The 12965-nt window shown below is 49.3% G+C and overlaps 1 protein-coding gene across 1 annotated transcript in view; it reads right to left on the bottom strand.

Annotated features, from left to right (window-relative positions):
* DYSF (dysferlin) overlaps positions 1 to 12965 on the bottom strand; it is a 705898-nt gene that overhangs the window by 253165 nt on the left and 439768 nt on the right. Inside the window, exon 27 of the mRNA XM_088447021.1 lies at positions 2772 to 2886. Within this exon, the coding sequence (XP_088303147.1) occupies positions 2772 to 2886 (115 nt within the window). The remainder of the gene's footprint in view (positions 1 to 2771; positions 2887 to 12965) is intronic.

Genomic DNA, 12965 nt, shown 5'->3' with positions numbered 1-12965 from the left:
AACAGCAGCACTATCCAACCTTTTTTATGATTGGATCTTGTCATACTGACCCAAGCAGCTACTAGTGGGCCTTATTCCGAGGTGCACGCTATTCAGCCACGGAAATAGTGCAGCCAATGGTCATCGACTGCGGCAATGATCCGTAAGTGTGCGTGCTAAGACGCACCATCGGACGCCTCATCGGAGATTGAACCTACTCTACGACAGGTGCAATATCTGAACATTTGCCCGCCATGGTCAGTCCAATAGCGTCTTTAGATGCAGTCGCTGACCTCAACACGCCCGTGTCTGGCTAGCCACTCCCCTGTTACCTCCCAGAACCGCCCACCGGAATCCCGTGTCTCCGCGTGCAATTTTGATATGTGTCTAAGGGCCGGTTGCTGTGGGTACACCTTTAGGCCAGGCTGCGGAAGCTGAGAATTACCAGCCTGGCCGGTTCCTGGCCACTTGCGACGTACACCGCAGCCTTGTCCCTACCAGAACATGGGGCGGCACACCCCTGTTTCCGGGAATGGGGGCCAGTCACTCCCCCCACTACTCCCCACCAAATTCCGCAGCATTACAATCATGCTATGGCTTGGGGAGGTCTGCGAGCGAGATCGCGGGACCCATTCTGTACGTGCGCAGAACAATAAACATCGGAGAATAGAACTAACAATCGGGATAACGTACATCTATGAACCAGGAGAGAGAAGCCCAGGAACATGGAGAGAGGATGGTGACGCCATGGTGAGTCAGGAGTGTATACAGAGAGAATGCTGTACTCATGCCCTGTACATGGAAGACGTGGTGCCAGTGTGTATGAGAGAGAAGCCCAGGAACGTGGAGAGAGGATGGTGACGCCATGGTGAGTCAGGAGTGTATACAGAGAGAATGCTGTACTCATGCCCTGTACATGGAAGACGTGGTGCCAGTGTGTATGAGAGAGAAGCCCAGGAACGTGGAGAGAGGATGGTGACGCCATGGTGAGTCAGGAGTGTATACAGAGAGAATGCTGTACTCATGCCCTGTACATGGAGGACGTGGTGCCAGTGTGTCAGAGAGAAGCCCAGGAACGTGGAGAGAGGGTGGTGACGCCATGGTGAGTCAGGAGTGGATATAGACAGAATGCTGTACTCATGCCCTGTACATGGAAGACGTGGTGCCAGTGTGTCTGAGAGAGAAGCCCAGGAACGTGGAGAGAGGATGGTGACGCCATGGTGAGTCAGGAGTGGATATAGACAGAATGCTGTACTCATGCCCTGTACATGGAAGACGTGGTGCCAGTGTGTCAGAGAGAAGCCCAGGAACGTGGAGAGAGGATGGTGACGCCATGGTGAGTCAGGAGTGGATACAGAGAGAATGCTGTACTCATGCCCTGTACATGGAAGACGTGGTGCCAGTGTGTATGAGAGAGAAGCCCAGGAACGTGGAGAGAGGGTGGTGACGCCATGGTGAGTCAGGGGTGTATACAGAGAGAATGCTGTACTCATGCCCTGTACATGGAAGACGTGGTGCCAGTGTGTATGAGAGAGAAGCCCAGGAACGTGGAGAGAGGGTGGTGACGCCATGGTGAGTCAGGGGTGTATACAGAGAGAATGCTGTACTCATGCCCTGTACATGGAAGACGTGGTGCCAGTGTGTATGAGAGAGAAGCCCAGGAACGTGGAGAGAGGATGGTGACGCCATGGTGAGTCAGGAGTGTATACAGAGAGAATGCTGTACTCATGCCCTGTACATGGAAGACGTGGTGCCAGTGTGTCTGAGAAGCCCAGGAATGTGGAGAGAGGATGGTGACGCCATGGTGAGTCAGGAGTGTATACAGAGAGAATGCTGTACTCATGCCCTGTACATGGAAGACGTGGTGCCAGTGTGTCTGAGAGAGAAGACCAGGAACGTGGAGAGAGGATGGTGACGCCATGGTGAGTCAGGAGTGTATACAGAGAGAATGCTGTACTCATGCCCTGTACATGGAAGACGTGGTGCCAGTGTGTCTGAGAGAGAAGCCCAGGAACGTGGAGAGAGGATGGTGACGCCATGGTGAGTCAGGAGTGTATACAGAGAGAATGCTGTACTCATGCCCTGTACATGGAAGACGTGGTGCCAGTGTGTATGAGAGAGAAGCCCAGGAACGTGGAGAGAGGGTGGTGACGCCATGGTGAGTCAGGGGTGTATACAGAGAGAATGCTGTACTCATGCCCTATACATGGAGGACGTGGTGCCAGTGTGTCTGAGAAGCCCCGGAACGTGGAGAGAGGGTGGTGACGCCATGGTGAGTCAGGGGTGTATACAGAGAGAATGCTGTACTCATGCCCTGTACATGGAAGACGTGGTGCCAGTGTGTATGAGAGAGAAGCCCAGGAACGTGGAGAGAGGGTGGTGACGCCATGGTGAGTCAGGAGTGTATACAGACAGAATGCTGTACTCATGCCCTGTACATGGAAGACGTGGTGCCAGTGTGTCTGAGAGAGAAGCCCAGGAACGTGGAGAGAGGATGGTGACGCCATGGTGAGTCAGGAGTGGATATAGACAGAATACACATGGAAAGCGTGGTGTAAGTGTGAGCTTGCTCTGATGAACCTGGGGGTACCAGACTGCATTTGGGTAGCCCAGGACGGAGTGTGTGCCAGGACCCTGTGGCATAGTCAATTAACACTTGGTTTCATCTATAAATAAAAGCAGAGTGATGAGGAGGAGACAATCAAGACAACGACTAGATGACCATGGTCTATTACATGCACCAGTTATACTTTATTATAAGCTAGATCATGCGGCCAGGACATCTCTCTTACCACATCTGAGTACGCCTCCGTCATGTGAATCCACTGTCCACCGGGCAGCCGGGCCTGGTTTTCAAACACCTCTTCCACAAAGCTCATGTGACCGGCGTCAATGCCGTACAGCAATCTGAGGGAACGAGGATATAACATTATCCTAATGCACTTAGTGTTACACAGACTCATACCCAGCATCACAGGCACCCCAGCATCATTATATCCTATATATATATATATATATATATATATATATATATATATATATATATAAAACATGGGGGATAGGGGGATGGGAGGGAGACATAACATTACCCTAATGCACTTAGTGTTACACAGACTGATACCCAGCATCACAGACACCTCAGCATCATTATATCCTTTATATATAACATGGGGGATAGGGGGATGGGAGGGAGACATAACATTACCCTAATGCACTTAGTGTTATACAGACTGATACCCAGCATCACAGGCACCCCAGCATCATTATATCCTATATATATATATATATATATATATATAATATATATATATATATATAACATGGGGGATAGGGGGACGGGAGGGAGACATAACATTACCCTAATGCACTTAGTGTTACACAGACTCATACCCAGCATCACAGGCACCTCAGCATCATTATATCCTTTATATATAACATGGGGGATAGGGGGATGGGAGGGAGACATAACATTACCCTAATGCACTTAGTGTTACACAGACTGATACCCAGCATCACAGACACCTCAGCATCATTATATCCCTTATATATAACATGGGGGATAGGGGGATGGGAGGGAGACATAACATTACCCTAATGCACTTAGTGTTACACAGACTCATACCCAGCATCACAGACATCTCAGCATCATTATATCCTATATATATATATATATATATATATATATATATATATATATATATATATATATATATATATAACATGGGGGATAGGGGGATGGGAGGGAGACATAACATTACCCTAATGCACTTAGTGTTACACAGACTGATACCCAGCATCACAGACACCTCAGCATCATTATATCCCTTATATATAACATGGGGGATAGGGGGATGGGAGGGAGACATAACATTACCCTAATGCACTTAGTGTTACACAGACTGATACCCAGCATCACAGGCACCTCAGCATCATTATATCCTATATATATATATATAACATGGGGGATAGGGGGATGGGAGGGAGACATAACATTACCCTAATGCACTTAGTGTTATACAGACTGAAACTCAAGATAGGTCCATAATAAATGGATTAATGGCCTGAGGAGTGAGTAAAAGGTTATCTATTCTAGACATGTGTTAAAGATATGTGTTCTTTTATCATATTATTTCTGCCAATGACCACAAGATACAGGTGGGATAAGAGGTCCTGGATGAAGTCCTAATTCAGAGACCAAAAGAAGCAGAAATAAAAATTCTCAGCTGCACCGGAATAGAGAAATGTGGGAATTTCTTGGAGCTTGTTCAGGATGTTTAATGACACAGGAACAAAGAATATGTTATATGATACAACTGGAGAGGGGGGCCGCTGCCCCACAGGGTTCTGAAAGTGGGGTGCCCATCTTACTCCCACGCGACAAGCAGGGTCTCTCTCCAGAACTCGTTCCCTGGAGCGAATGTCCACTTTATTACAGGGCAAGATAACATTTTCAAAAGTAAGCAAGTAGTTCTCTGCAGGCCAACTCGTCCTTAATTCTTTCCATAATGCCCTGCCCGAAGGTGGCGACCATGGCCTCATTATTCCATGAGAGACAGAAACTAAAGTACGGACCTGTACTGCATACTAAAACTGCCGGGGAGGGGGGGCGTTTAAACAATAAAATTAATACCCCTTTCAAATCGCAAATGCTGGGTCACACCCGGGATTTGTAAACGCGTCCATCCCGGGTGCCACCCATCTGAGACCCCTTTCAGACTGGCGGCCCGACTCGGCACTAATGCCGGGTCGATGACGTCACCGCCATCACTGTTGAGCCAGTGCGCGGAGATGAGATCATCTCTTCCTATGCAGTGAAAGGGACCCATCACACTGCACCGTGAGCCGGGTTGAACTCGTGATCAACCCTGCTGGTTACCAGAGTTGAAATGCCGGGTTACTCAATTTGACTTATTTCAACTGGACCCTTTCACACTGCACGGTAACCCGGGTTACTTGCTGGCAGTGTTAAAGGGGTATTAGTCTGCTTCAAGCGCTGCCGGGGAATGATCATTAAACTCACTGGGAATCGGCTGGATCTCTGGGCCTGATTCAGACCCGGTCGCAAGCGCTGTGCGCTTGCAACCGGGTCGATGGTGGGCCAGTGCGCATGCGCACGATGGAGCCGGCTCCGTCGTACCCATGCAGGAGACCCGGATAGCGACGGGCACTCCATCGCTCCGGGTCTCTCAACAAAGGCGGCAAGCTGTCGATGTTGAGTGACAGCTCGCCCCCTTTGGTGGGCGGGCCAGGGGAGTGGCTGCCCAAACGGAGGCGTTCCCATGTGAACGCCTCCGTTTGGGGGCGCCCCACTGACATCACGAGTGATGTCAGTGGGAGAGATTTCAGCTCTGTTAGAGCCGAAATCTCTCTAGGGCTTGCGGCCACGAGACTCTACCACAAGGGTCTCGTCGCAAGCCCGATGGTTGCGATGGTCTTGACCATCGCGACCATCTTCCTAGCCGCTCGCTATAGCTGTGGGTGGTCACCCACAGCTATGCGAGCGGCCAGGAGGCCATTCTGAAAAACCAGACGGCCGGCCCTGATTCAGAGCGTGCGCTCTGTCAAAGCGATCGGCTCTGAATCAGGGCCTCTGTGTGAGTGACAGGTGCGCCGGATTAGCCCGCCTCCAGACTCCTGTGTCAGCAAGCTCCCATTGGCCAATGGGAGCCAGCTGACACAGGAGTCCAGGGAGTGAGTTTAAGGACCCCCAGCCCCCACCTTGCAACTGCCAATGGTTACAATGGCATGTTACTTGCTACTGGGTGCTAGTTGTAATGGAGGGATACTACTTCATGATTACTAGATGGCAGGTTATTGGTTACTAGTTACAATGGTAGGTTACTAGTTAACAGTTACTTGTTACAATGGCAAGTTATTGATTACTGGTTACTAGTTACTGGTTACTAGTCACAAGGCCAGGTGTTATGATTGTACCTGCACTACTAGCATGAGACCCCTAGACTTTGTGTGATGGGCACATGAAGTAAGCAGAAATACACAGAATAATTTACCTGGAGTAATGGCAGCAGGCAAGGTAGGAGTTATAAGGTAATAGGTGAGGCAAACAGATGCAGGTGTGTGCTAGAGGCTGCTGCTGGGGACTAGCTTGATAATCTGAAGTCTTACAATAAACTGGCACAGGTGGAAATGCATAGAAACAGATAGGATGCAGATCTGGATAGTAGCAGGCCAGCTTTTCAGGATGCAGGCTGGAACACTGTTGAAGCTGCAATGCTGGATATGAACTTGGTTGTGGCAGGCCAGCTACTCAGGATGCAGGCAAGAATAATGTAGAACCTGCAGTGCTGGAAATTAACTCTGTTGTGGCAGGCCAGCTACATAGGATGCAGGTGGGAATGATGTCGAACCTGCAATGCTGGATAAGGACTTGATTGTGGCAGGCCAGCTACTCAGGATGCAGGTGGGAGTTTGTAACAGAGCCAGTACTTGATATGGTTGAGCCGACTGGCGGACGCAGGTTGAAGTTTGTAGCAGAACTTGAAATGGTTGAACTGGCAGAATGAATCCACAGGTGCACGCTGGGACTAGACACAAACTGGAGGTGACACAGAAGGTAAATTGGAGGGTCTTGGCTAGGCACAAACATGGAGCTGGGACGGACACAGGAGTAGGACTGGTAGTGACAGGACACCGAGGACTGAGTCTGGAAGCAAAGGTATACAATGGCAGGACACTGGTCACAGGAACAAGGGTTCGGGAGCAAGGAACTGCACAGCATGTAGTGACCATGTGAGCATCCACTAGGAGCAGGAACTGACCAGAAACCCTAATGAAGGGAGAGGTCTCCTGTGATTGGTCACCCAGGCTGAGGTCAGGTAACGAGACTACCAACAGGTGAGTAACTGCACGTAGCAGCCAGAGTCCAGGTAGCTAGGATAGCGACTGAGAGCCGCAGTGGCACATGTAACACCAGGTTGCTCTTTACCAGTTACTAGTTACAGTGGAAGGTTATTAGTTACTAATTGCCAGTTACAATGGCAGGTCATTAGATACTTGGTTACTAGTTACAATGGATGGTTACTAGTTACTGATTACTAGTCACTATGCCAGGTTGCTCTTTACCAGTTACTACTTACAGTGGAAGGTTATTAGTTACTAATTGCCAGTTACTATGGCAGGTCATTAGATACTTGGTTACTAGTTACAATGGATGGTTACTAGTTACTGATTACTAGTCACTATGCCAGGTTGCTCTTTACCAGTTACTAGTTACAGTGGCAGGTTATTAGTTACTGATTACCAGTTACAATGGCAGTTCATTAGATACTTGGTTACCAGTTACAATAGATGGTTACTAGTTACTAGTCACTATGCCAGGTTGCTCTTTACCAGTTACTAGTTACAGTGGCAGGCTATTAGTTACTACTTACCAGTTACAATGGCAGGTCATTAGGTATTGGTTACTAGTTAAAATGATATGTTACTTATTTCTGAATGCTAGTTGTAATGGAAGGTCACCATTAAACTTTGATTGTTGATGGAAATCTGTTAAGCCCATAACCCACATTTTCTGTCTGAAGGACATTTAAAAAAATGAGATAACAGACAAAATATTTGAAAATGGGAACACAACACAGCCATAACATGGAAACCCACTGAGAGGAGTAATGAATAACACTGATTATCTCATTGCATTGGCACATATATTAGGCAGCAAATGATGACTCAGTTCTTGAAGTTGATTGTTGGAAGGAGGAAGAATGGGCAGCGTAAGGATCTGAGAGACTCTGACGAGGGCCACATTGTGATGCCTAGGGGAACTGGGTCCAAGCATCTCCAAAACGCCAGATCCTGTGGGGTGTTCCCGGGATGCAGTGGTTAATACCTACCAAAAGTGTTTCAAGGAAAGACATCTGGTGAACCGGCAACAGGGTCATGGGCGCCCAAGGCTCACTGATGCACGTGGGGAGTGAAGGCTAGCCCGTCTGGTCCTATCCCACAGAGGAGCTACTGTAGCACAACCTGCTGAAAATGTTAATGCTGGCTGTGATAGTTGTCAGGACTCTCTCAAATTGTGTACCAGCTCCCATGCCCCCCAAGCTACTTGAGATACTGCCTACACCCACCTCAAAAACACTATCTTTACTTGCACAACTCTTTGGACAAATGTCAGTACGGCTTTCGTTCCTAAGAGACAGCACTGAGTAAGGTAGTAAAAGATCTGGTCACTGCTAAGGCTAAAGGCCATTACCCACTTCTAATTCTTCTAGATCTCTCTGCTGCAGGTGACATTGTTGACCACTCTCTGCTCATACAAACACTACAACCCCCAGGTCTCCAGGACAGAGCCCCATCCTGGTTCTCATCCTACCTATCTAATCGCTCTTTCATTGTTCGTTTCTCTGGCTCTACCTCCTCTTCGCTGCCTCTATCAGTTGGAGACCACAAGGTTTAGTCTTAGGTCCTCTGCTTTTCTTAATCTATACCACCTCTTTTGGCAAACTAATCAGCTCTTTTGGATTCCAGTATCATCTGTACGTGGATGATAATCAAATCCATCCTCCCCGGATTTGTCGCCATCTGTATTGGTCCGTGTTACTTAATGTCTCTCTGCCATTTAATCTTGGATGTCATATCGCCACCTCAAACTTAATTTTTGCAAAATAGATTTCATAATACTTCCACCGGCCAATAGTAATTATCAACCTGACCTCTCTATCATTTCTGATAACTCGACAATCAACCCCACCCCACTAGCTCACTACCTAGGTGTCATTCTTGACTCTGAACTGTCCTTTGTTCCCGACATTCAATCTGTTTCCAAATCATGTTACATACAGTACATCTAAAAATCATATCCAGAATACGCCCATATCTTACACAAGACACAAAAATTCTAACCCATGCTCTCATTATCTACCGCATTGATTATTGCAATAGTCACCTTATTGGTCTTCTCCAAAACAGACTCTCACCACTACAATCCATTTTGAATGTAGCTGCGAGGCTGATCTTCCTCGCTGTCAATCCCTCCATTGGTTACCTGTATTCTAAAATACTTGTACTTGCCAGCATACAGCCCACCAAGACCCTCTGCAATTTGTCAGGGCTAATATGCAACAGGTAGCACCTATCCCTGTGTATTAAGGCATTTTTCCCTATAGAATGTAAGCTTGTGAGCAGGGCCCTCTTATCGCTGTCTGTTATTGCCCAGTATTGTAATCTATTACTGACTGTTCCCAATTGTATAGCGCAACAAGGCATGCTAGTGTTATATAACTGCTTATAGGTGGTTTCAATGTTATGGCTGATGGGTGAGTGCATGTATGTATGTATATATTGTAACATGGGGTATAGATATGAGGATTCCAGACAGGCAGGTATTCGGTAAAGCAGTGGCTTTTAATGGCAGCAGACACTGCACTTTGCATACATGAGCTTAGGCCTGGACACACACAGGCATATAACACAAATAAACGACTAAACATAAAAGTCCCAGAACTCCTCATACTCAGTAGTCAGCAGTGTCTTGCAGCCACAATCTACCAGCATAGTCCTTGGTTCCTAGCACTAAAGACACTTAGTCCTACTACTTGGCCGCTAGACAGCATCAGGGTGTGAGTTTTACACTCTTCCTCTGCTGCTCAGTGATGAGTTGCAGCTGGGCCTGTGCAACTGTGAAAACACGGAGTACCGCACCTCCCATGCTGCAAACTGGACAGGGTTAACTATAGACTCCCTTGGAGGGAGGTGATCCCACAGGAATGTGGGCAATTCAGGTGAGCAACAACCCCTCTCGTCACAATATATATGTAATATATACATACATACACACGAGGGCTGATTGCAAAGTAATGAGACTGATTTTTTTTTTTTTTAATTCAGAATGAAATGACTCCACAGGATCTGACATTTTTCTTTTTCAAAGAAGCGTCCTTCACAATCACTAAATTTTTTGCAGCGTTTCAACAACGATTCGCAGACGTGCAGTAGGCGGTTTTGTGACATCACTGTTAGTGTTGCAGCTGTGTAATTTTTCACTTCATCATCTGTGACATCCTCTTTCTGCGCAGTTGTTTTTTCAGGGTTGGGAATGCCCAGAAATCGCAGGGCGCTAAGTCTGGGCTATATAGAGGGTGTTCCAGTGCTGCCCCATTCATTACAGTCAGCGCTGCCCCATTCATTACAGTCAGCGCTGCCCATGCAACAGCAGCAACATGTGGTCGGCATTGTCTTGGAGCAAAAACCACCGTTTCTTCAGTAAATGTAGTCTTTGCTTCCTCATGACTCCAAATAACAAGAGATATGGTAAGAACTTACCTTTGTTATCTCTGTTTCTACGAAGTCCATAGGGTCCACAGGGTTGACCTTGGGGGGTTATAGCTGGAACAGGATCCATGGGCACCACACAGTTAAGCTTTTAGCTCCCAGGATGCACTTGGGTCCTCCTCTATACCCCGCCCCCGAGCCACAGGCACCTCAGTTGGTAAGCAGCCTAGGCCGGAGGAGAATATGGAACAGAGAGAAGGAAGACTGGAACACACAAGAAACCATACTCACAGCAATAGGAGACGGAAAACCGGTGACCAGCCACACAGCCCATTTGAAGCCAGGTGCGTCAGGGCGGGCGCCCTGTGGACCCTATGGACTTCGTAGAAACAGAGATAACAAAGGTAAGTTCTTACCATATCTCTTGTTTTCTACTTCAGGGTCCATAGGGGGTCCACAGGGTTGACCTTGGGGATGTCCCAAAGCAGTTCAACTAAGGGCGGGGACGCTCCTGTGCTGAAAGGAGCACCCGGCGCCCAAAGGAAGCATCCTGAGAGGCGAAGGTGTCAAACGCATAGAACCTCAAAAACGTTTGAATAGAAGACCAAGTGGCCGCCTTACACAGCTGAACAGCAGAAGCGCCACGTCTAGCAGCCCAAGAGGGACCCACAGAACGAGTGGAATGAGCCTTAACAGAGGCTGGCACAGGTAAACCCTCTTGTGCATAAGCCTCACAAATAACGGAACGAAGCCAACGGGCTAACGTTTGTTTGTTGGCAGGCCAACCCCTCTTGTGAAAACCAAAGAGGATAAACAAGGAATCAGACTTCCTAACCGAAGCCGTCCGGTCTACATAAATTCTAAGCGCCCGGACCACATCTAAGGAAGTCTCACCAGCTGAAAGATAAGGGGACTGAAAAGCTGGCACAACAAGTTCCTGATTAATGTGGAACTTCGAGACCACTTTGGGCAAAAACTCAGGACGAGTGCGGAGAACCGCTCTGTCCTGGTGAAAAATCAGGAAAGGAGGGCGACAGGAAAGCGCCCCCAATTCAGACACCCTCCTGGCCGAAGCAATTGCCAGGAGAAAAACCGTCTTAAATGTCAGCCACTTGAGCTCCACCGCCTCAAGAGGCTCAAACGGAGGACCCTGCAGGACCCGTAGCACCACCGCCAAGTCCCAAGGAGCCACAGGAGGCACAAAGGGAGGCTGGATCCTGAGAACACCCTGGAAAAAGGTGTGAACGTCTGGTAGTACTGCAATCCGCCGTTGAAACCACACGGACAAGGCGGACACATGAACCTTCAGAGATGCAAGGCGTAAGCCGAGATCCAATCCTGACTGAAGAAATTCCAAGATCCTAGAAACTCGGAACACCTGAGGATCATAATGTCTGGACTCACACCACTGAAAGTAAGTGTGCCACACTCTGTGATAAATCCGTGCTGAAGCAGGCTTGCGTGCCCGGAGCATGGTACCAATAACCGAACTGGAGAAGCCCCGAGACCTCAAGACGGCTGTCTCAAGAGCCACGCCGTCAAAGACAGCCGACCCAGATCCGGGTAAAGGCAGGGCCCCTGAGACAACAGGTCCCGACATTGAGGAAGAAGGTACGGAGCGTCGATGGAGAGGCTCCTGAGATCGGAGTACCAAGGACGTCTGGGCCACGCCGGAGCTACCAGCACGAGCATGCCGCCGTCCTGCTTGAATTTCCGCAGAACCCGAGGAAGCAGGGATAGCAGAGGAAACAGATACGCCAGGTGAAACGTCCATTTCACCGACAGCGCGTCCACCAGACTTGCGCCTGCGTCTCTTGTCCTTGACCCGTAAACGGGCAACTTGTGATTGTGACGGGAGGCCATCAAGTCCAGCTCCGGCAGTCCCCACCTGTCCACGAGTAGCTGAAACACCTCTGGGTGAAGCGACCATTCCCCGGGATGCACGTCGTGGCGGCTGAGGAAGTCCGCCTCCCAATTGAGGACTCCGGGGATGAAGACCGCCGAGATCGCCGGAATGTGACCCTCCGCCCAAGTCAGGATACGAGACACCTCCGACATCGCTGCCTGACTGCGAGTTCCGCCTTGGTGGTTGATATACGCCACCGTGGTGGCGTTGTCGGACTGCACCTGTACCGCCCTTCCGTGAAGAGCGGGGCCGGACGACTGCAGGGCCCTGTATACTGCCCGCAGTTCCAGGATGTTGATGGGGAGAAGTGCTTCTTCCGCTGACCAACGACCCTGAAGCGACAAAGAGCCGGTCACTGCCCCCCAACCCCGGAGACTGGCATCCGTCGTGAGCAGGACCCAGTCCGGGATCCAAAATGGGCGCCCCTCGACCAGATGAGCTGTCTGAAGCCACCAAGCCAAAGATTGCCGAACGTCCGGAGACAACACCAGCACCTGAGAGCGGATCCGGTGAGGTAACCCGTTCCATTCTGATAGAATCAGCCCCTGCAGGGGCCGGGAATGGAACTGGGCAAATTCCACCATGTCGAATGTCGACACCATGGACCCCAGAACTCTCATAGCCGAATGGACCGACAGGCGGCAACGGCTCAGGAAACTGTGTATCCGCAGCTGTAGGGAGGCGACCTTCTCCGGAGTCAGGAAGATCCTTTGTTGACGCGAATCCAGCAGGGCTCCCAAATGAACCATCCGCTGAGATGGAATCAGGGAGGACTTTTTCCAATTTATCAACCACCCGTGTGCTTGCAGGCAAGCGATCGTCAGGTGGAGATGTTGAAGCAGTACCTCCG

The sequence above is a fragment of the Taudactylus pleione genome, unplaced genomic scaffold (assembly GCF_031769625.1).
Source record: "Taudactylus pleione unplaced genomic scaffold, aTauple2 ptg000410l, whole genome shotgun sequence".
NCBI lineage: Eukaryota > Metazoa > Chordata > Amphibia > Anura > Myobatrachidae > Taudactylus > Taudactylus pleione.
The sequence above is the reverse complement of the archived record's forward strand: the minus strand, read 5'-3'. Positions and strand labels throughout refer to the sequence as shown.